The sequence below is a fragment of the Alligator mississippiensis genome, chromosome 2 (assembly GCF_030867095.1).
Source record: "Alligator mississippiensis isolate rAllMis1 chromosome 2, rAllMis1, whole genome shotgun sequence".
NCBI lineage: Eukaryota > Metazoa > Chordata > Crocodylia > Alligatoridae > Alligator > Alligator mississippiensis.
The window spans coordinates 216,366,729-216,391,060 of record NC_081825.1 but is presented as its reverse complement, the minus strand read 5'-3'; the positions used below and the strand labels follow the sequence as shown (position 1 = coordinate 216,391,060).

Sequence of the window (24,332 nt, the reverse complement as noted above, 5' to 3'; positions counted from 1 at the left end):
TGATGTTTTTCAATGTTCACATGGTTTGTAATTTTGCATTTTTTCAACACAGTTGCAGTACACTGCAAAGTATTGTACTGCATTGGACCACAGCAGTCATTTAAGCAGATTTGCAATAATATAGGTCTATCTTGTGCTCTAGTCTTCTGTGAAAATTCTAACAAGACCCATACACATTGGATCAGTCTTCAAAAGCTGAAGTACTTAACTCCTCCCACTCCTGATTTCATACACTGCAATCTACTACAGAACTTCCCTCACAAAGAACAGGAGGATCTTGCAGTTAATCTGAAGTTTCCCAAGGCTAAATTCAAAAGCCTGAGCTCAAAGTTCAAAAAGCCTGAGCCTAAATTGATTCAATCTTTGCAGGTTAGTCTAACATGAGTAGATTGAACCAATTTGCAGGTGAATAGGCATTCATTTTTGATTTTGGAAATGCAGGCACATGCCTGCAGTGGCTCAGGCCACAAGCCAGGGGTGGTAGAGCAAACCATTCTTTTCCTCCTGCAGTGGCCAAGGGAAGCTGAGCTGAGGGGGATGTGACCAGGCCCTGGCAGGCTAAGTATGTTTGGGGAGGGGTTTAAACCCCACCCTGGCCTGCAGGGACCCCAGCTGGAGGGGGAGGGGAGAAGCAGTCCTTGCAAGACTTTTTGGGGGAGGAGGGAATGTGGCCAGACCCCGACATCTGGCTGGCACTGAGTAGCAATAGTGGGGGCATGTTGTTCCTCTGCAGCATCCAGGGGGTGCGGTGGAAGTGGACACACGAGCCCCTGCGGCAGCCACCTGCTGGGCCCTGGGCCTGACGGTGCCTCCAAACTGGCCCAGGCAGCCACGGGCACAGTTAACGCATCCTGCACGGCCAGTCCAGTTGCAAGGCGCCTGCCCACAGCTACAGCAGGATTGCATCTGTGCCGCTGCCCAACCAGCTGCCACCTGTGCACGCTGGGCTGGGCTGTCATGGAACTGCAGCTGGCTGGGAAGGGCCCCGCCCCTGTGCCCCAGACCCGGCCAGCCCTGATGTCTGCCAGCCTTGGCTGGGGCCGAGCGGGGCCAGCTGTGGGTGCTGCTGAGGTTGGGTGTGGAGGGGCCAGCCCAAACCATGGGGGCAGGGCCCTTCCCAGCTGGCTGTGGCTCCATGACAGCCTAGCCTGGCCTGGGAGCAGGGAGCAATCTGGGTGCACAGCTCCTGTGGCCTCAGTCCAAGCTGCAGCTGGCTGGGAAGGGCCCTGCCCCACGGCCCAGCCCAGGCCAGGCCGGGCCAGCCCCTCCACATCACACTCAGCAGAGCCTGCAGGCCAGCCTGGCTCAGCCCCCAGCCACAGCCTCAGCTGCAAGTGAGGCAGGCAGACGGCAGGGCCATGCTGGCCAGCATCTGGCTAAGCCCTTGCCCCTGCCGCTATAGCAGCAAGTGTGGGAGTTACTCTGATGGGCTGCTCTGCCTGGCTCCAGTCCCCTGGGGGAAGAGGGGAGGGAGGGAGAATAAACTTCCACCCGGGCTCTTCGACTTAGGGGGCTATGCCAGGCCAGCATCTGGCCACGCCCCACCCCTGCTCCAGCTAGACAGTAGAGGGCCAGGGCTAGACCTGCTCTCTGGAGCAGACAGCACAGCTCAGCCCAGGGCTGCAGAGCATGCTGGGATGCTGGGGGACTCTGATTTACTTAAAATAGGAAGGGTTTTGGGACAGAAGTTCCATAAATTGGTTGGAACACAATCAGTCAAGTCTGATACTACATTCAGCCAGGTTTATTTTAAACCCATTTTGGCCATTTTGAAACTGGTTTATGTGCACTGAACTTATGTTCTGTTACAGGTTTAAACCAGTTTCTGATCACTTAACCTAGTTTATATGTAACTTCTGTCCCTAGTCCAAATCTAGGCTGGTTTGGACCAAAGGTGGAGGGCTTTCCAAGGCAGTAGCCACCCAATCACTCATAATTTCTTTCTGACAGGCTACTTTAGATGTTTCCAATTGCTTGCAGATATTATATGATCATATCGGCTATACTATATCATGGGGGAGACCTGCTATACCTCTAGTCTGTGCTGGAGTGCTTTACTGGAAAGCTGATGGAGATCATGTGAAATGTATTTAGGTTGGTTTCCTCTATCCTTCCCCCCACAAATCAGTGAAAGTGAAGACACTCTACATTCAGCTCCATAGCCTCTTGCAATACTCTATCACCTTTTCTGGAGATGAGCACTGAACAAATAGGGAAAAAGGAGAAGACTGAAAAAACTTGCAGGCTGGATAAAACTTGCAGGTTGCATGATAGAAAAAAAAAAAGAGAGCAGCAAGAGGTGGTGGTGTTTCTTTTTCACTGTTTCTGCAGCACTTTAGTGACTGTGGGATTTCAATGCTTTATTTTTTCCCCTCGAATTATGAGAGTTACCAATAACAGCCCTCTCAACTTGCCTGTGGGCCATGCTCCATTGGATGAAAAATCCTGCCTTACTAGAGCGACGTGGATATTTATCTAAGTTGTAATATAACAAATAGTTATATTACAACTCCATATTAAGATCACAGTAATATGAGGTTAAAAATTCTCAGTCCACTCCAAAATACTGCCTTATGAACAGACTATTACAATGTAAGTGAGAGGGCAAGAAACACACACAAACTTAGAATTTAAATGCATGTAAGTAATTATTCTAAATGAAGTGGTCATCCAAAACAATAGGCTTTGTCTGTCAAACTTTCTGATTTCAATGGCCACTGCTATTCAGTCTGAAAAAAAGAAAATGAATGGTTTTTGAGTAATGCAACAGACCTATGATTGACATTAGTATGTGTTATGAATCCATGTGTAAATTTTCTAGACATTAAAACCAAATATAATTTGACTGAAGTGATTACTTCCTATGATTTTTTCCATTATTCTTCACCTAGCTTTCTCTCCCTTTTTTGGGTTTAGGCACACAGCTAATAATCATGTTTTCTGATAGCAGCAGTGGCAGTACTTAAGTTTAGTGGGTTAGATCATCTTTATGTATCCTGTCTGGAGCATATAATATCAACTACTGCAAAAGACGGGAAGCTAAACTGGTCAGTATTGCAAAACCTCTGTACCAGTATTGTGTGTTACAATTTTTACACCAAGTCATTCAGTTTTTACCTTAGGCCACTCTTCTGTATAAAGAACCACATAGGCAGATATTTGTATTCCATAGACACTAAGTAGCTTGAACATGGCTCCAAGAAAATGCCGGGATCCATGTCCAAATTCTTCATTACAGGATTGGGCACTTACTCCTTACAGTTGGATGGGAAGCTTTTCCCTTCTTATTAGGGTCTGTCTAGATCAAGCCATTAAAAAAATTGGCTTCTAATTAAAATATGACATTATCAGAATAATAGATCTCGAGGTTACTAGAATATACCATTCATTGATTTTTAGAGCTGGGCAAATAATTTAAAAACTTTCTGTGAATATTAATTCATCTTCTAAAAATGAATTTGCTTTGGCTGTATCTGTGCCCCTTCTGTCCTTGCTGTCTGTGAGCATATGAGTTATTGAGTTTTGCCTAGCATAAATGTCAGAGGAAGCCAGTTTCATGGCTGAGAATTTGTGGAAACCAAATATTAAATCCTCATACTTCCGTATTTGCTCTGGAACGACTTGAACATTCATCCGCTCGGGGAGTGGAGGAGCGTTCCATTGATCCCAGTGATCTGCAGAGAATGTAATGGTGGTACAAAGACAGCTGGCTGGTCCCATGGTAACAGCTTTCATTTTCAGCTTCTAAGAGCTGATGTTACTTTTCTAAGCTTATTTTTTGTGTAAGCAGTTGTGTTACATTGTGGAGGGAGTAACTAAGTATGCTGCCAAGCTGTAACTTCCAGCGGAAAGGGAAGAATTGTTGGTCTCTTCTTTTGCTATTTGCAAATGGTTTAAAAGGAGTATCTTGATCACTCCAGTGTCTTCAAAATCAATTAAACTGTCAGTAAATCTATATCTGAGCATCTTCTTCCTGGGTCAGCTTCTTCAGCATGGACACATCATTCAGGGATTTCTCATCCCTTTTCTTTGAAAACCAAATCTGCTTATAACTGGGATTAAACTCAGCTTTTCTACTTTTTTTTTGTGGAAGGAGGATTTTTTTAGGTTTCCATTAACCCTTTTTCATTGGATGCATGGGATTAATACACCATAAGGGAAAGTTTCCCATGTGATCACAGCTGGGATGGGCAGCATTCACAAACCAGTATGCCCAGAGGTGCAACACAGCAGCTTTGTGTTCTGGACAATGGCAGACCATGGGACAACAGTAGCCTCTGGCTAGCTAGCACCAGTGGCAGCTGCTATTTTTTGTACTCAATCCCTAAGTTAGCACCTGGAGCTGCTGCCCCAGTTTTCCCACCTTAGTTAGGCTACTAAGGGCTCTTACACAAGTTACATTTTTCACATGGTCTGGCCCCTGAAAGTGCTCTACAGTTGTGACATAACACACATTCATGGCTGCAGATTGCTTTTCAAAGGGTCGATTGTGTGAAATTAACCCTCAGCAAATCAGCTATTGGCTGAAGGCGCTTTCGAACACAGGGCCTTAGGGAACATGTGTTCAGATTCTGTCGAGGATTCATTTTTCATGCCTTTGCAGGGCTGGGCTGGTGCTCAGACCAGCGAGCACTAGCCGGGCTCCACCCCTGGGGCTGTCAGCAGGGGAGGGGGAGAGGAGAGGGCAGCATGCAGCTGCTGGCTGTGCCTTGCTGCAGCTGGAGCTGGAGGTGGGGAGCAGAGTGGAATGGAGCACATTTACCTTGTGGACTCCCCCCCAGCTACCCCGGCTGGGGTACTGGGGGGAGCTGGGTCAGGCCCATAAGGCAAGGGCTCTGTTCTACCCTGCCTCCCTCCGAGCTCCGGCCACAGCAAAGCCCAGCAGGCAACTGCATGCTGCCACTGTCAAGAGGCCTAGGTGGGGGTGGGGGCAAGAAGCCACCGTTACCTTGCAGGCCCAGCCCAGCTCCCCACAATGCCCCAGCTGGGGTAAGGGGGCTTCGTTCCATGATAAAGTCCAGCCAGCAGCTGCAAGTTGGCTGCTGCATGCTGCTGCTGCTGCTTGCCAGGGCCAGTGCAGGGGTAGGCTCTAGCTGCCCCCCTCTTGATCCAACAGGCAAACGTGATTTACTGGAATGAAAAATTCCAGCTATGATTACTACTAGTAGCATTTATGGTAATTGATCCTAGCAACAGTTGTTAAGAAAGACTCTCCCTCCCAGTAATGAAGTGGACTATTAAATTAAAAGTGTGCTGATACTTTACATCCTAACCCATATAGTTTAAAGTGTTTAGCCATTCTACTATATTAGATAATCTATATGGTAAAGGGTATTTGATGTATAGCAATGTTTCCCAAATGCTTGTATCTAGGACACAATTTTTGCTGGACTGAAATTGGTATGCTTCACTCTTGCACCCAAAAATGAGGGGGTATTTCCTCCCCCCCCACCCCCACCCCAACACATAACATATTTCATTCCCCCATCAGAGGAAATCTGTGATGCTGAGATGTACTGTTAAAAATGACACCAAATATATATTTTGTTAAATAAAGAATTAGTTTTCATATGAGTGGTTTTCAACCTTTTTAACCTCAAGGCCCCCTCCATAACTTTTTCTGAATATCATGGCACCCCAGTTGAGATAGATCTAAATGCAGAAAAGATATGGAGTGGGGCTTCAGGCTAAAAAAATTGAGAATCACTGATCTAGCTGGTGGCACTAAAGGGTGGTAGTACAGGACCTCTTCCTGATGTGCCCTGCTCTTTCTGCCTTTGGTCTTCCCCCTCCTGCCTCTGGTCTATACCTCATGGGGCAAGGGAAGTCACCTCTGCTGAGGTTGCTCCTGGAAGGTCTTACATGCCAGCAACCACCCCATGGCTTCTCCTGCTGGCCCTGGGAGGATGGGAGAAGTGGCTGGGATGAGCCAGGCTACAAAGTGCCCCTCTTCTGTGCGTAACCCTTCTGTCAGGCACCAGATGACTGCAACAAGGGCAAAGTTCACCTTAAGAGTTTTATGCAAATTGATTATCTTGGCTAGAGTCCCTGAAATCTGGGAAAATAATTTCTGCCTGGGTGTTCCAATGTGAACAAACGTCTCCACTCCCAAGCAGCATCAAACTATATCAGGATTTATTAATGGGGGGAAGGGAGATGGGATAACATATAAGAACCCCTTAATAATCAGTAGTCCACCTCAACCCACTCCTAACAGTTCAGCACAATCAAGTAGGATGCCTACCAAAGGATTTGGGAATATCTGAAGCCCCAGATGGGGGTGGAGGATGTTTGCCAGTAGTAGGGCCACTTATGGTTCTGGACTGACTTATGGATTTGCAATTGATTTGGCTAATTTGGTTTGAAATATGGAAAATTAAATTTAACCATTTTTTTTAAAAGCTCTTGGCCCAAAGTGTCCCTTGCTTCACCCCTGCTGGGACACTGCTCCACCATTGCTGTTGCTACATCTCACCACTGCTGAGGGGTGCTGTTCTTGCTGCTCCTCACCAGCTGCTCCTTACTGCTACCAGGGTTGCTCCTTTTCTGTGATTGCAGAAGCAACCCAGCTCTTTTAGATGCAATTGCAGCTCTCTCAGGATCTGGCAGGTCCTGAGAAGGCAGATTCTTCTAAGGATTTCAGCTATTCAGCACCAAGGGGGTAACAGGCTCAGGCTGAACCCACTAAAAGGATTTCTACATCACCAGCACTTATCCCTTTATGGTTGGAGAATGAGACACAATACCATCCCTTTTTTTAAAAAGAAATTGTTCATGTTCCAAGCCAAATCAACTGAATCAAATCCAAATCTGTGAGTCAGTCCAGAACTGTTAGTGGCCCTATAACTAGCAAACATCCTCCACTCCCAATACCATCCTCCTAGGAGATGTCCAACCTAGAGCTTCTTCTCCCTCATTTATGATTCTTTGGTCTGCGGGGTCCCTTCACCTTTGGCTTCCACAAAAGTCATGGCAAGCACTGAGCCCTCAGCTACATTTACTCAGTGTACTCGTACAACATTTGAAAAAATTATCAAGGCTCACATTTGTGAGAGCCCGGAAGACAAATTATGCTGAGGGGAAATCAGCACGGGTTCTTGGCAGGCAGATCGTGCCTGAGCAATCTAGTCTCTTTTTATGACCAGGTTACGAAACGCCTGGACACAGGAGGAGGGGTGGATGTCGTATACTTAGACTTCAGGAAGGCCTTCGATACAGTATCCCACCCCATACTGGTGAACAAGTTAAGAGGCTGTGACTTGGATGACTACACAGTCCGGTGGGTGGCGAATTGGCTGGAGGGTCGCACCCAGAGAGTCGTGGTAGATGGGTCGATTTCGACCTGGAAGGGTGTGGGCAGTGGGGTCCCGCAGGGTTCGGTCCTTGGACCGATACTCTTTAATGTCTTCATCAGTGACTTGGACGAGGGAGTGAAATGTACTCTGTCCAAGACTGCAGATGACACAAAGCTATGGGGAGATGTGGACACGCCGGAGGGCAGGGAACAGCTGCAGGCAGACCTGGACAGGTTGGACAAGTGGGCAGAAAACAACAGGATGCAGTTCAACAAGGAGAAATGCAAAGTGCTGCACCTAGGGAGGAAAAATGTCCAGCACACCTACAGCCTAGGGAATGACCTGCTGGGTGGCATGGAAGTGGAAAGGGACCTTGGAGTCCTTGTGGACTCCAAGATGAACATGAGTCAGCAGTGTGACGAAGCCATTAGAAAAGCCAATGGCACTTTATCGTGCATCAGCAGATGCATGACGAATAGATCCAAGGAGGTGATACTTCCCCTCTATCGGGCGCTGGTCAGACCGCAGTTGGAGTACTGCGTGCAATTCTGGGCGCTGCACTTCAAGAGGGATGTGGATAACCTGGAGAGAGTCCAGAGAAGGGCCACTCATATGGTTAAGGGCCTGCAGACCAAGCCCTACGAAGAGAGACTAGAGAAACTGGACCTTTTCAGCCTCTGCAAGAGAAGGTTGAGAGGCGACCTTGTGGCTGCCTATAAGTTCATCAAGGGGGACCAGAAGGGAATTGGTGAGTATTTATTCACCAAGGCGCCCCCGGGGGTTACAAGAAACAATGGCCACAAGCTAGCAGAGAGCGGATTTAGATTGGACATTAGGAAGAACTTCTTCACAGTTCGAGTGGCCAAGGTCTGGAACAGGCTCCCAAGGGAGGTGGTGCTCTCTCCTACCCTGGGGGTCTTCAAGAGGAGGTTAGATGAGCATCTAGCTGGGGTCATCTACACCCAGCACTCTTTCCTGCTTATGCAGGGGGTCGGACTCGATGATCTATTGAGGTCCCTTCCGACCCTAACATCTATGAATCTATGAATCTAAACATCGGTCCTCTTATGAACTTTACAATCTTAGAAGGCAGGGCCAATGCACACAAACCTGACTTCCCTGCTCTTTTATATTCAAAATGTTAAAAACAGTTACAACACGTTACTACAGTCAAAACAAGCACAAAAGTGTCTCTCTCTCCTTTGTCCATGCATACCAATCATGGTGGCATGCAAATAAGCACCACAGAGAAGGTGTCACACAAGTACAGTAGCAACAAGGTCATGTGTGCATCCTCCTGCCTGATTGCAGCAGAGCATGCAGCTAGGAGCATGGGGTAGGGAAGGGGGAAGGCACAGGGGTTGGCTGGGGCAAGAAAGGTTGGGGAAGGCAGCAGCAATCGTGACAGTTCTCAGAGGAGCAGCTGCTGGAGTAGCTGGGGCAGGCACAACATGTCGGGCAGGGAAGGAGAGGATTTACCTCCTTGGGTAGGGAGATCTCATGGCATATTTCCATCGCTCTAGCGGTGCAGTGGTATGCTGCGGCTACCCCTTTGGAACCACTGGTCTGTAGGAAAGCCTGACTACTTAGCAAAGTGTGCTTCAGCTGTAACTTACCCAACGTGGTATATCTAGTCAGAATATTGTAATGAACCTGTTTAGTTAGTGGATTAGAAGGGACTGTTTTAGAGCTATTTATTCCTAACACACTCATAAGTATAGGCATTAAAGGATATGAGGAGAAAGAGATGACTAATGATACCCTAGAGTTATCATTGCCTCTCTCTTCCTTTAAACAGCTGCTAAAGCCAAGTGGGTTTTCTTATTCAGATTCAGCAACAAAACTGCAGTCTGAATAGCCACTTTTAAACACTAAGTGGAATTTGTCTTTATTGGCACCTGTCCTTGGCAATAAAAGAAAAAGAAAGAAAAACAACTGTGGAAAATTATCAACTCTAATATGAAAGCAGCAGCTGTTCCTAATGATATACAAGTGACTGCAGGAAAATTGATTTAGGGGGAGCAGGAGACAGGAGGAAGCATTGCTTATAAGAAAGCTCTACTATGTTATTTTTTGTCCAAGTGTTCCCTTGTTTACTTATTATGAAAAGTTGGGGTTTTTTGTGGTTTTTTTTTTTACTATATTTAGTTGGCTGGATCCCTTTTATTTATGGTTAAAGATAGCTAAAAACCTCAACCTTTGCAGAACTTATGATTTTTAGAATAATCTTTGAACACTGTTTAGAGTTACAGAGTCAGAGAGGAGTGGGGCTGGAAGGACCTCCAAAGGTCATCTAGTCCAGCCCCTTCATTCCTTTAATAGGTCTAGCTTAACTTTATCTTCTTTAGACCTAAGCTATATTTGGAAAAGGTTGTATGGTTTTCTTTAATTCTATTGGTTAGCTCAGGCTTTTGAGATAATGGCTGCTTGCAGACATGATAAACCCAGCCAGCACTTTAAACTCAGCACGCCCAGAGCACCTCAAGCCCAGACCATGCCCAGAAAAGGCAGTATGGTAGTTGGACCTGGCTCACCCAATGTCTGTATAGATTGGGCGCTTTAGTTGAGTTTTTTTTACACTTCTAATAACTGACTGAATCAGCTTTAGATAAAATCGCCAAAAAGCTCCACTGAAGTGCCTGATCTATATAGATGCTGTGGAGCCAGGTCCAAGTAATACTCTGTTTCTTCTGGTAAAGTGCGACTTTGGGGGTTTTTTACATCTGTCAGTAGCCTGTGAGTATTATTTACTATTATTTATTGTGGATTACAAATCATTATGAATGATGTATTATGCATACTAAATAATAGTAAAAATATCCACTTGTTTTCCTTTACCATAATAATGGGGGTTTTTTTTAAGGGATATTTTACTCAGGCCCCCTCTATATGTTACAGGTGCTGTGCAATTAACTAGTTAGTTGCACAATTACCTGGAGACTAGCTACAAGTTCAAAAGTAGCTATCACACAATAAAAAGTTCCAATCAGCTATGAAGTTAGACCTTGAAAATGTGTACAAACTTTATAGTTGGCTGATACTGAGCTTTAATTTGCATGTGTAGCAAGGTCTCTGAGGCTGGGAGTCTCATCAGCTGACAGGGCTCCCCATTGCAGGGGTGCACCATGCCCAGCATAAAACCCTTGAGCTGTGGGGATCTTGGTCTTTGCAATCCCCAGGACTCAGGTATGCATGAAAACCTCTAGACCCTGGGGATCATGGCTGCCACAATCAGTGGGGCTCTGGGGTACGGAAACCCCCCCCAGGGCAAGAGGACTGTGGTGATCCTCTGGTCCCAGGGGTTTCCCACACCCATGGGGCAAAGGGATCACCCTGTGGTAATCCTCCAGCTGTGAGGATTTCCTCACATCTCCAGGGTGGGGTTATCACCCCTGCAGCAGTTCTCCAGCCCTGGGAGTGCCTGGGGTGCCCCTCTGTCTAAGAGCCCATTAACTGAGGTGTGTGGGGCTCCCAACCACAGGAGCTTGCTTCTTCTTGGTGCAGGGGGAGCCTGGGATTGGGCTCCCCCTGGACCACCAAGGGGTGATTGTATCTAATGCATGTGTGTCATGGCAGGAGGCATGACTGTGAAATTGCACATTAGATCCCATCGCACCTTTACCTGCACGTATAGAGGGGGTCACAGTAATTCAAATAAAAACTGAGCTCTTCACCTTCTGCTTCTGTGCATTCCTATTTGTTTCTCGTGCACATCTATTTTCATTATTTGTATGCAAGGCTTTTTGTTCCTTAATAGTGTGGATCTGCAGCATATTGATCCTTTGCTATTATTTCTTTCTACGATTCCTCCACCCACATTTATTCCCATTGCATAGTATATAGGAACTTAATTGCCTAATATTTGTGTTTCTGAAAGAAAATAACTGTTTGTTGTGATATAGCATGGAACTTTTCTGTTATCTACTTCTTATCAACGATTTCTTCCCTATTCATGAAAGAAGATACACAATGATTTCTCAGTTATTTTAATCATGCTGTTGTCACCTGTTTTCCAATGACCTATACCTGGATTTGTCACCTATCTGAAACAGAATGTTAGTTGTGAAAACTATCAATTAGCATCAGTAAGAAACAGTATTATTTTAGGAGAAAGCCACAACCACAAGAGAGCCATATTATATCATTGCATTCATTTGGATTTGAGGTTTGGTTCAGGCCTCTGAATGGTGATGTAGCTTAACCAAATGTTACAAATATTATTGTAGTGTTGTTGTAAAGACATCTTTTCAAAGCAATAATTTTAGAATTTGTTGGCTCCAAATGTTCTCCTTATTTCTTTTGCAAAATTATGGTTTGTTTGTTTTGTTCTGCAAATAAATGTGAAAAAATCAATTAGCTGAAGGTCTGCAGATGGACTTAGTTATTACATTTGTTATAACAAAGCCATCATGATTAGTTGATCTCTTTTACTTCAGAAATTATTTAATGATTAAGGAAGTATGTTTGGGTTAAGAGACTAGTATTGTATCTGCCATGTTGGTCACTTCATAGCAAAATTATTGCCTTATGAGTGACTGCTTAATGTGGTCAGTCATGGCATGACATAGAAAACAATCCACTTTAAATGGTAAACTAATCTTGTTTCATTTATTCCCCAGTGCTGGGTACAATCCAAGTGCCAACAAGGATACCATCTCTGCCTTGGATTATCAGGGTCCAAAACGCAAACTTTACAGTGCTGTACCTGGAAGACTTTTTATCGTTGTAAAGCCATATCAACCTCAAGGAGAAGGGGAGATTCATCTGCACAAAGGGGACAGGGTAAAAGGTTAGTCTTGTCTTTTAATTAATCCCTGCATAAGCACACCGTTTTTAAAGATCTACACTTTCTCATTCATTTTATAATAATAATTGATTCCGCTTAGCTCATATTTTAATGGATCTCCAGTATTTTTCGTACCAGACTGCTAATAAGTAATGTACTTATGTATAAACTGTAAATAAATATACCTGTGCATGCATGTACACATACATATATAAATGTAATCATTGATCTTGCATCAAGTTCTCTGATGTATGAACCAAGTTTGGCATGGTAATCAGTATCAAGAAAACTGTTGTCATGTCACAGGGCACCAACACCCCATCCAAAATCTACGTCAATAATGAAGCTCTGGACAAAATAGATTACTTCTGCTGTCTCAGCTCAACTCTTACCAGCTCACTTAGCCTTGATAGAGAAGCTAATAGGAGAATCGGCAAAACCTCTTTCACCTTTGGCAAAATTACCTCGTGTATAGAACAATGAGCTTTTAACCCTGAACACAAAGGTGTCTGTTTATCGAGCTTGTGCCCTCAGTACCCTCCTTTATGGCTGTGCAAGCTGGGTCATGTTCTCCAAGCAGGAGTGGAGATTGAACAGCTTCCACTTTTGCTTTCTCAGATAAATCCTTGGAGTCATTTGGGAATAACGAGATCCTTGAGATAAATGGCCTACAGTCTATACAGACTATGCTGGATGCTCGCATGGTCTGCTGGCTGAGACATGTGGAGCACATGCCTGAAGATCATTTGCTGAAGGCTATACTCTATGGCCAACTCAAGAACCACCCCTAACACAGAGGAAGGCCAAAGCTCTAATACAGTGACAAGGTCAAGCAAGGTCTCAAGAAATTCAGTATTCTCAGTGACAGCCGGGAGAACCCCACCTACAAATGCTCAGTCTGGAAGGTGGGTCAAGGCTGGTGCAGTCACCATGTGGAGCTATCAGAGAGCCCAGGCTGAGGTTCCCAGGCAAGCCAGGAAGCAGAGTATGCTTCAGCCTCTATCTGGCAAGTGGACTTGTAGCCACTGTGAGAAGATTTGCTGCTTGTGCATTGGGCTCTTCTCCCACACCACTGCCAAGCACCACTGGCTGACTGTGATATGTTTCCTTTCATCTATCAAGATGTTGGATGACCTATACTTTTATATTTTGCAATCCAAGTATATTCAATTAGTATTTTTTCTCCTGGACAGTTTATACTATTTATGGGTGCCATAAAGACTCAAGCAGTAACAATAGCACCTTCCTCTGCTTAGAATAGGAGGATCAATACTGTAATTATTACAGTGACAAGTACTCAGTTTTAAGGTTGTTTTAAGTACACAGGCCCATCTCACAAGCTCAGGAAGGAAGAAGTGCCATACTAGCATCTGTTTCAGACCTAGGGCACATGACAGACCCTTACAAACTTTTCCTCACTGTTTTGCCTGTCAGAAGCATCCACAGTTAATAGTAGGAGAGTATTTTTTGGATGAAAAGAAAATTGGTGGTGAGCAGAGAGCATCACAGCTAAGACCATGATCCTCTTTAGGATTAAACTTCTATTACAGCTTTGAAGACAGCAGGTTCATCTTGGATCAGGGGCGGGCAAAGTCCAGCCCCTGGGCCAGATCCAGCCAGCAGTGGACTCCATTTCCCAGCAGCCCCCGCCTGCGTGGCTGGGGTTGGTTTCCATGGAGACCCCAACAACAGATAGTGCAGGGCTGGGTTTCCATGGAGACTGGCCCCAGCAGCACTGGCAGGGCACGCAGTAAGTTTGGGAGCTGCTCTGGAGCTGAGCTGGGATCTTGTAGTGGTGACAATGTGGTCCGAAGCTGGGGCAGAGCCATGATCTGCTGCCTGCAAGCCCCTGCCCAGAGCATCCAGGCTGCAGATCATAGATCTGCCCCAGCTCCCAACCATGTTGTCACCACTGCAAGATCCCAGCCTGGCCCCAGAGCAGCTCCCTGCCCTGCCGCACCCCTTGCCAGTGCTGCTGGGGCCGGACTCCACAAAAACCCTGGCCCTGTGCTATCACAATGAAGCTGCTGGGTTCTCCATGGAAACTGACCCCAAACACATGGTCAGGAGCTGCTAGGAAATGGAGTCCGGCACTGGCCGGATCCACCATTCTGCCCACCCCTGTCTTAGATGTAGCAGTGGTATTGAGAACTTTGCCTTTAAGAGCTCAGTTTCTTGGATAGAGAGTTTAGATGAGATGTTATACAGCTCTAGCTATGGTTTTGCACAGCCAATTAAAAACTAAGTACTGAATAAAGCTGATCTGTTGCAAGTAGCTTGACTAATTAATGATCATTCAACACCATATAGTACTAGAAGTAAAAAAGTTTAGAAAATATTCCAAGTGGAAAAATGGAGCAGATAAAAGCTGAAGTTCTTCCCAAGACGAATGGAAGATGTTGAAAATAACTTTACTTTCTATTTCCAAGCAGTGCCTACCAGCAAAAAGGCAGGCATTGAAAAGGTAGCTTTATTTCTGAGAATGGCTTTATTTTTGAACAACTGATGTGGTTAGTATTTTCAGTCAGGCACAGCAATGGAGGCTAACTACCAAGCTTTAGTACAGAAATGTGAAGAGTACTACATTCTTCCTAAGAATAGAATTACAAGAAAGATTTGTTCTTAATTAGAGGTTAAAGAAGGAAGGTAAAACAATAAAAGAGTGTAAAGTGATGCTGAAGAGCCAAACTTTGGGCATATTTGGGCACTGAGTCCCTGATGAGAGACCAGGGTACAGTTGGAATTTGAAACAGAAATTTAGGAAGATTATTGGAAGATTCAGGACTAACCTTGACAAAGCATTTATACTTTTTCCACCCCAGACTAAAACTTATAGAGGGTGAAAACTGCTTGGACACCAGTGCCTTAATTGGGAATCCAAAACAGCGTATTTACCTGAATATAAGATGACCCCCAATAATTAGATTCTTTATGGAAACTATATAAATTTGTTATGATTTTCCAGGTATAGAACTAAGTATTGGAGGGTTGTCTTGAATCCCACCCCCCACTCCTCCCCCACAGCTACAGAAGGGAAAGCAGTGGCTGGGAGGAGGTCAGGTGCCCCCCTTGCCCTATGCTCCACTCACTTCTTGCATCTGAAGTCTTCCTGTCCTGCCTGCTACCTTTACCCACCCAACAGCTCTCCCCAGTCTCTGCATCTTCCCTACTCTGCCCCCAATCTCTGCCTCTACCCCCTCCCCTTGCTTCCCCTAGTCTCTGCCTCTTCCCTACCTGCTCCCCATTCTCTGCCTTTTCCCCTCCCCTCCTCTGCCCCGCTTTACTGTCAGACATTGTTCAGGCTACTTTCTCCTGGAGCACAGTACATGGAAACTCAGTTCTTGCCTGGCTATGCAGGAGGCAAGGACTGAGCTCCCACTGCGAAGCCAGCATTTTATTTTCAGTAAGTTTTTATGTTTTTCAGGTGATTCTGTGGGAAATTGCAGCAAATGCCATTTTTCATGGCAATTGCAGCAGAAACCACTGGTTTTCATGGTTTCTGCAAAAATTGAAAAGCGCAATTTTAAGTAGCTCCCTAGACATGCCACATTTTTTTTATGATAGTTGAGTCATCAGGGTCCTGGCATGTGCCTTCTGAAAAATACTATTAAACATCCACATTAAACACCCCCTTTCGGAGATACTGGGAGCATCTATACATGCACTTTACTGCAGAGTTGACTAATTAGCTCCTCAGTAAAGATTCACCATCTACACATGTGGTGCTATTTGGCTGGAGTAAACTAATTAACTCCACCATAGGATAATATTGCCTGACACAAGTACTATCCTATGGTGGAGTTATTTATTGCATTTATTGCATTGTAACACACATGTAGATAGTGACAGGGGCTGGCTGGGGCATGAGGGTGCTACAGTGAAGGAGATGCCTGCCAGTTATGGGTAGCCATGCACTATAGCACCCTTGTGCTCCAGCCAAACCCTTCATAGCACATTGGGCATGGGTGGAGCAGTGCCAGGCTGGCAGACTGACCCCCCTGAGCTCCCTGCTAGCCAGGGCTGTGCCGCTATGGCTCAACACGCTGTGGTTCCAGGCTCACGTGCAAACACTGTACTCGTGAGCAATAAACTGTGACATAAACTGCTCTGGAGTTTATTCTGCCATGTTAATTGCACATGTAGATGCTCCCACCGTGTCTATCTCTGTCATATAAGGTGTGCTTGTCTTAGGATCATAGGAAAGTAGAGCTGAAAGGGTCTTCACAAGATCATATAATCCAGCCCCTGCTCCAAGTAGGATAATCCCTGACTAAACCATTCCAGCTAAGTGTCTTTCCAACCTGCTTATATCAAAATCTTTGAACAAGAAATGCGTTAATTGAGACAGTTTTTCATTCCACCCCAAGGATCATTTGTAGAGGAAGAGTTCCGTCACTGATAGTCAAAATGGCTCCTTAATAAGGCATTTTCCTACACTTTGTCTAATCCCCCCCAGTCTAGAGCAAAATCTGCCCAGAACTTTCATTTATCAGGTCAGAATAGTAACAGACTTCTGGAAGAACTAGTTAACAAATCTAATTCAGAGTCCCAGATTTATTTTATGCAAAGACTTGAAAAGGATAATTTAGGATGGGAAATGTTAGTTTGTCATGTAAGGTGTGTGTGACCTGGCCAACACCACAGGTCACCAGTTCCCTCCGGCTGCTCATGTGGTCCTTGCTCTGTGGAGAGTTGCTCTTTCATGTCCCTAATGCAGCATCAACAAAAAATGTGCCACCAAAACCCATGTGATCAATGATTTGGAGTGGTTAATTGAGTATGATGTTGAGCAGAAGCTGCAGTGAAGGAGACCAGCCCTCTGTACAGAATCAGAATAGGCTGAAGCATCCAGAGATGATCAGTGTGCTATTAGGAAAACATGAAACAGATCGCACAGATGAGCAATCTCCCAGACCACAGGCCACAGGTTGCTGATCCTTGTTGCTAAGGGATACATAATTGTTAATATGATTTAGTAAAGACAGCACAAGAGCACACCAAATCTAAAACTAAACAAACAAAACAACCTGAGGCTACTGTTGTGCAAAGATGTCAAATATTTAAGGGATTTAAATCTGAATAAAGAGTTTGAAGAATTAAAACAGTAAATTGAGGAGGCCCCCAGATGCATAGCACCACAACTCTCTACACAGGGCAGCTGCAAGATGCCCAGGCTGGCACCAACCCTTGCTAGGCGAATTGCGGCAGTGCAATTAGATGCTGACACGGTAATAGCCGCTTTTGCACCCCCCAAAAAAACAATGCCTAGATCGGCTTCGAGAGTTCATACCCTCTCTTGTTAGACTGTTGGCCCCAGCTCTGGTTAACTTTGAGGCTAAGGACAGAAGTAACACATAAACCAGTTTAAGTCATCAGAAACTGGTTTAAACCTGTAACAGAACAGATGTTCAGTGAACATAAACCAATTTCAAAATGGCTGAAACTGGTTTAAGATAAACCTGGTTGAATGTAATATCAGACTTAACTGATTTGGGTCAAACCAATGTATGAAACGTCTGTCCCAGACCCCTTCCTGGTTCAAGTTAAATCAGAGTCCCCCAGCATCCCAGCATGCTTCCCATCCCTGGGCTGGGCTGGGCTGGGCTGTCTGCTCCAGCAGAGAAGGGGCAGGGGCAGGAAAAGGACTTCCCGCCCCCCTCTCCCCCGCAGCAAACCTCCGGCTGCTGTCTGGGGGTAGGGAGGGGGTTAAACCCTCCTTCCCCCAAGTAATGAGCTGTCCTGTGTTGCTAAACTTACTGCTGGCTGCAACTGTGGACTACAAATCCCAGGGGCACCAGGAAGTAGGAAGAGGAAGTGATGAGCAGCCCTGCAGAATCCTGGCATTGTGATTCTGGACTGCATATCCCAGGAACCTTGGGGGAAGCAGGAAGAGGAAGAGAATACACAGCCCATGCTAGCTGTGGACCAGAAATGTGCTCTTGTGCACCCCCACCCAGCTTCTGGCCTGAGCCACTGAAGCTATGTGGCTGCATTTCCTGAATCCAAAGTGAATGTCTGTCCAGTTGTTTCTCAGTTTAATCTCTGTATCATAGACTAGCCTACAAGGGCTGAATTGATTTAACCTCAGGCTTTTTGATTGTCTGTACTTAGCCTGAATGCACAAAACTAAGTTGTTCATGGATAGCTTCAGTGGGAACTTTGACATAATTCCCATTCAACAGTGTGACTCAGACTAAAGATAAATGGTTTATGCATCATAGATACTAACATGAACTCAGTAGCAATGTGGTGTTCAAATAGAGAAGGAAAGTATTACTTTGTTCAATGGGAGTAAAAAAAGTTTGACGTCTTTATTAATGGAAATCCATTTTAGCTGTGACCAATGATAAGCATGTATTCCTTATTACTGTTACCAAAAGAAAACTGCAGCCCGTCTTGGAGAACACAGAGATTATTTCTTCAGCTACAAATGTATGGCTTGCTTATTGAATACAAACCTGAGAGAGGTTGTGTTGTTACAGGTTCACTCTCTAGAGCATTTAATCAAAGTACAGTGGAGTAAAGTCTAGATCCAAATGTTTATATATGCCATTTTGATAAAAGGACCAAAGTAATAAATAAAAATAAAACCTGTCCAGTCTCAGATGAAATATATGCTAGGATTGTGAGAACTTCCACTGAAGACAAAATCCTGCAGAAAGTCATTATGTATACACAATTGTTTGGATAGGATGTCACCAGCTCCATTATTGGTTTCAGGGTGAGCTCTCAGTATTTGATCAGATTTTGTTTAAAATGACCAAGATGATGATACCTAAGGTGTTACAGGAAAGAGTTGAACATCAAGGTCATTTAGAGATTGAGAATTTTATGAGAAAGGCCAGAGACATTTTATACTGGTCTCAAATAAACAATGTAATTGAGGAACGTGTTACAGGGTATAGACAAACGTTCAGTTTGAGCACCAAAAATATCCACTGCCACAAAAAACTAGGCACAAAGGGGGACGTGCAGGTGTTCCAGCCCCCAGCTAGAGAGCTACATAGTTGTAAAGTCTTGAGCCACGGGCAAAAGAGAGTTGGTTGCTCCTTGGTCTCCCTTCCTCCATGGCAGTCCAATTCTTGAGAGCCTGCTCCCTGCCCTGCCTGGGAAAGGAAGAGAATCCAGTGATCAGCTGGCAGCTACTGAATAACAGCAGTTGCCAAGGACACCTCTTCTGCCTTGTAAGGGTGGTAGAGAGGAGAACTGTTTTCCTTGGCCCAGGGGAGACCCATGACTATGCAAAGGGCAGGAGACAGTGGCACCACCATTCAGATGATCCCTGGTCTACCCACAACAGTTCAAGAGTCAGGAGAATGCCCTCTTTCCAGGGTTTCCTTGGGACCATGCAAGGGCCACGGAGCAGTGGCACCACCACTTTAACTGTCCTAGGGAAACCTGAGATGGTTTCAACAGTAGCAGGGTCCATGCAGGGGTCCCTGACAGCATGCTACTGAGGGAGGGGAAGGGACAGTGAGAGACTATGGGACACTGGGGGTCCTATTGACCTGTAATGCCATGGACAGGCATTACAGGCATTACACATGGTGCTTGAAAACAGCTTTCAGGAGAAGTTGCTGTTCAAAGCAGCTAACCATTTGGAATTGCTAACATTTTTCTCTCACAAACCACTTGAACACCTTAGCTCCAGACTTTTTGTGTCAGGAAAAGGGCATATCTCCTGACACAAATGTAACTCTTATCTAAGGCTATAATCTGCAACATATGCCAAAAATATGCCAAGACAAATGGAAGAGCCTGGGAAAAAGTGCCCCCTCCCCCCCCGGTGGAACAAATTAGGCATTTGTTCTGCTTATTTAATTTTGAAAACTTCTGTACTTCTTTTAGACTATTAGGCTGCTTACAAACATGGGAGGGGGGGAAAAACAAACAAACAGCGCTTTACTTTCAGTTCGGCACATGAACACCGCATACCTCCGGCAACTGGGGGTTCATGACAAGCTCCCGCAAGTGGCAGCAATGCTGTCAGTGGTGGGAGCGTGGCGTTGGCAAGCGGGGAGCTCCTGCAGGTGGCCACAGTGCTGTTGGCGGAGAGGGGCGGGCGGCGAGTGCTGACTAGCAGTTGCCGACGACCTGCAGACGCTGCCGGTAGCATCAGTGGTGGCCAGCGGCGATTGCAGACCACCTGCAGATGCCACTGGCAGTGTTGGCAGTGGGGGGTGGGCTGGCAAGCAGCGACTGCCCCAGGCACTGGTAGCAGTGTTGGCAGCACCTTTTCGCAAAGGGTGCACTACCACGCTTAGGGGGTGCATGTGCACCCACAAGCACCCCCTACGTGGTGCCAATGGTTTGGCACATCCCCGCACTAAGCACAACACATGCCCAGAAGAGGCATTGCATCAGTTTGATCCGGCTCGCCCAGCATTTGTATAGATTGCATACTTCAGTAGGGAATTTGTCACTTATCTTAAAAGCCCTGCTGAAGCACGTGTCTATACAGACAGTGGTTGAGCCAGGTCAAATTGATGCAATGCCTCTTCCAGTAAAGCTCTGTTTTGTTTTGTTTTTTCCACATCTGTCAGCAGCCTTAGTCTCATTTCTCTGAGATAGTCTTACAAGAAGATGCTAAAACTAAACAGACAATTGTGCAAATCAAAGCTTTTTTTTGCTAGACATGATATATGTGTTATAGTAGGATCTATCATTGTTCCACAATTTAGTGGGCAGAAGTTCTCAGTAAAGTTTGAGTCCCATTTTCTGTATTCCAGCAAGTTGATGGAAAACAGTGTCGGAAAATGAAAGTGCCTATGAAAGGAAGCTGAGGAGTCAGACTCTCATCCATATTTAGCTGTGCTAAATTACAAGACAGCACCAGTGAAGTGAAGTATGGGTTGTCACCTGCTTGTCTTTTGTTCAGCAGAATACTGGCAATGACAAAAGTGCCTGCACTGTTAGACACTGATGTCAGAGTCAGTGGGGACTTGCTGAAATACAAAGAGACAAACAAGAGAATACAAAACAAAAATCAGTATAATCTGAAGTCTTGGGAGTAGCCACAACTCCATGAGAGCAATGCTGTGCTTATCTGTGATAAGAACAAGGATTATAAACTGCCTGGGTGTCACAGGCATGGAGACCATATCATGTTGTTTCCCTAAACAGCATATACAGCAGGAATAGGCAGGCAACCCCTTCTCCAAATCCAAGTGGGGACCTTGTTTACACCAGCCTGCTTCTGCCACTAGAACTTCTGGCAGACAAGCAGCAGCTGCCACCGACCGGGAATATGAACACCCATGCACTTCTGCAGGCTCTGTGTAGCTCCACTGCAACAGGTATGTACCCCAGGGCCACATCCACACAAACATGCAGATGCATTTTGTGTTGCCTCAAAAGCTGTTGAGGTGCCACAAAATGCCCCTCACCCACGTGATTTGGTTCTCCATGCTGCATATTTGCAGTGCAGAGCCAAATTTAGATACTGGGATTTCCCAGTAACAAAAAAACAAAGTGTGTGGAAAATAAGTGGAGCAGCACATGTGGCAGCAACATGTGCCACCCAAAACTGGAGCCTGGCCACCCAGACCCATGCTTTGACTGCTGGCCAGGCTCCACGCACCCAAATCACTGCTGCTGGAGCCCTGGGAGGCCCCCCAGAACCCCAGGTAAGGCTGCTGGGTCCAGCCCAGGTACTGGCCCTAGCCTCCTTTATGCCACCTGGAGCATTTTTCCCTGTGCTGACTCCATGTGCAGAGACACACACCATGGCAAAAAGCACTAGCATGAACGTGCAGCTGCATTTTCCCCACAGCAACTGCACACCTCTGCTCATTGGGACACAACCTGGGAAGGCATTAGCCTTTAAGTGGACTTTTAAGTGGCAGACAGCATGGGAGCATCTACCTTCACCTCCAGCTTGCTATAGACTCATGGCAGAAACTATTCCACTTGACATCATGGACAGTTCTTCTGCCACTAAGGGTCTTGGTTTTGCAAAACTCATAGTTTTGATGCAGCAGTTATTCTGGTGATTGTTTAAAGCAGGGGTGGCCAATCGGTTGCACAGGTGCCACAAGTGGTATGGGCAGCTTCTTTGCATGGCATATGGCAGATTGGGAAGATGACAGGCAGCATAGTGATAGATAGAGCAGGAAGCAGAAAGCAGAGCAGCAGCTTGGTCAGGGAGCGCAGGGCAGGGAACATAAAGCTGAGCAGCAGATCAGGTAAAGAAAAAGGATCAGAGTGGCATTTGGGGAGGGTGTGCGACACATAATTTGTGGCGTGCCTGCCAAAAAGATTGGCTTCCACTGGTTTACAGTGCTGTTGTTAAATTTTGACTTAACAAAATATGGTATTGGAGATTGTGGGAAACATGGGAAAAGCCTTATACCCGTCACTCTACTCTGCAACCTGGGGACAGCAAGCACATCATACCCTGTAACTGGAGAACCAGAACTCCCCATTCTGTCTTAGTATCCCTTCCATGAATTTAACCCAACCGCTTTAATCTTTTTGTAACTAAGCTGGTTGTGGAGCTCTGTTTCATTCACCTATTGCCAAGTACGGTCTTCTCTGATATCTACGTGCTCTGAGCTGCAGAGACTTCATTGTCTTCAATGGCACCTACAGACATGCTGGATGCCTGCTTCAATGAGTGCTAATTAGCATGTGTTAGAGAAGACTCTATTCATTGAGTCTGCTGGAGCAGTCTGATTGATGCCTCAGCAGCTCCCACCTCATGTCTATTCAGCTGGTCCAATGAGCTTTATTTAAAGTGCATCCTGCACCATTTTGAAGTGCAGGACACTGAATACATAAGATGCTGTGGGTACTTTAATTAGACTGAGGCCTGAGAGCTGCTCTAATTAAAGTCCCCCATCCCCCACCCTGGCACATGTGTAAAGATGCCCCAAGTGATGCATTTCAGAGGTGGCTCCTCGTCTTCCAGTTGTTGCTCTTTACAGTGCGCTCCAGACAGTGCTACTGCTAAATGATCCCTGACCCCGGTGTTTATCCAACTTTTTCTTGAAAAACCTCCAATGAAGGATATTCCACAACTTCCCTATGCAGTCAATTTAATTGCCTTATCGTTCTAATAGTGAAGAAGCTAAGCTCAGGATATCCAAGCTAAGCCTACTTTGCCTTCAAATTTCTACGTGTTCTATTCCCTGCAGTGATAGAGAAAAGGTGTTACCTTTCCCAAACCTGTCTGAGACCTTCATAGAAACCCAGTGTTAAGCATTACAGTGAAAATTGGTGCAAGGACATCAGGAATGGAAAATAAAAAGCATGTAGGAGAATGGGATTGGCTGGGAAATATTTAATTTGACAGAACAAGGAAGAAAACAGTCAGGAGTGACAGGAAGGCAGATATATTTCTAAACCTTTTAGAATGGAGATATTTCTTCACTGAATGAGGGTAACTGGTGAGATTTAAATCAGGTGGTTGTTTCTCCCTCCCCCACCTCAAAACCGATTCACCCATCCTGAATGAACAAGTGTGGGAGGCAGCATGCATTTGTTTGGTAGCATGTGACTATGAAGCAGAACTGAATTGTATAACTTACTCTGCCACTGAATTACTATGTGGCCTTAAGCAAATCACTTACCCCCTTCTCCCCCCTCCCCTCCCCAATGTCTTGATTTCTCCTTCTAAAATATAAAGCTACTACTACTTACTTACCCGTATTTGCCAGGCACTTCTTTGCAATCTTCAGCTAACACTTCGTAAGTATAAAGGATATTATTATGTGTCCAGTGAAGTGTTTGTGTGTCATTGTAAGCAGTTGCTAAGAAATACATAAGTGAAAACAGATCAAAGTGTCTGAAACTAGGAGACTGTTAAAAAAACCCAACAACCTGTGAGTGGGCCAGGTTCAGGTAAAAACTAATGCTAAATGAAATGTGTTGTATTAATAGGACATTACGTAGTCTAGATAAAAATATCTGCCTTATTTTTTACCCATTAGTCATACACACTGACATCATGTGTGTGTCTGCCACTCATGATACAAAAAGGGCTATGGCTAATTTATAAAAATAAACCTGATATTTCTGTTTGTACAAGAAATATCCTAAAGTCATAGAAATTATAGCTCTAACAGATCTAATTTCCTCCTCTCCTCCACAGAAAAGGATTATTTTTTAGTACACTGTCTGTTGCTTTGTTTGGTTTACATTTAAAAGTCAATAGGAGTATATTTGGAAGTCACCCACATGTCAGTCTGTATCTAGTCTAGACAATATAACCTATGCATCATTTATTTAGATTACCTTTTCTGTTACAATAT

The 24,332-nt window shown here is 45.3% G+C and overlaps 1 protein-coding gene across 8 annotated transcripts in view; it reads left to right on the top strand.

The window, feature by feature from the left end:
• The window catches only part of SHANK2 (SH3 and multiple ankyrin repeat domains 2), a 703,363-nt gene that overhangs the window by 309,204 nt on the left and 369,827 nt on the right, over window positions 1-24,332 (top strand). For all 8 annotated transcript variants that reach the window (XM_059722745.1, XM_059722744.1, XM_059722747.1 and 5 more), the window contains one exon: window positions 11,915-12,084. In XM_059722745.1, coding sequence (XP_059578728.1) covers window positions 11,915-12,084 — 170 coding nt within the window. The remainder of the gene's footprint in view (window positions 1-11,914; window positions 12,085-24,332) is intronic.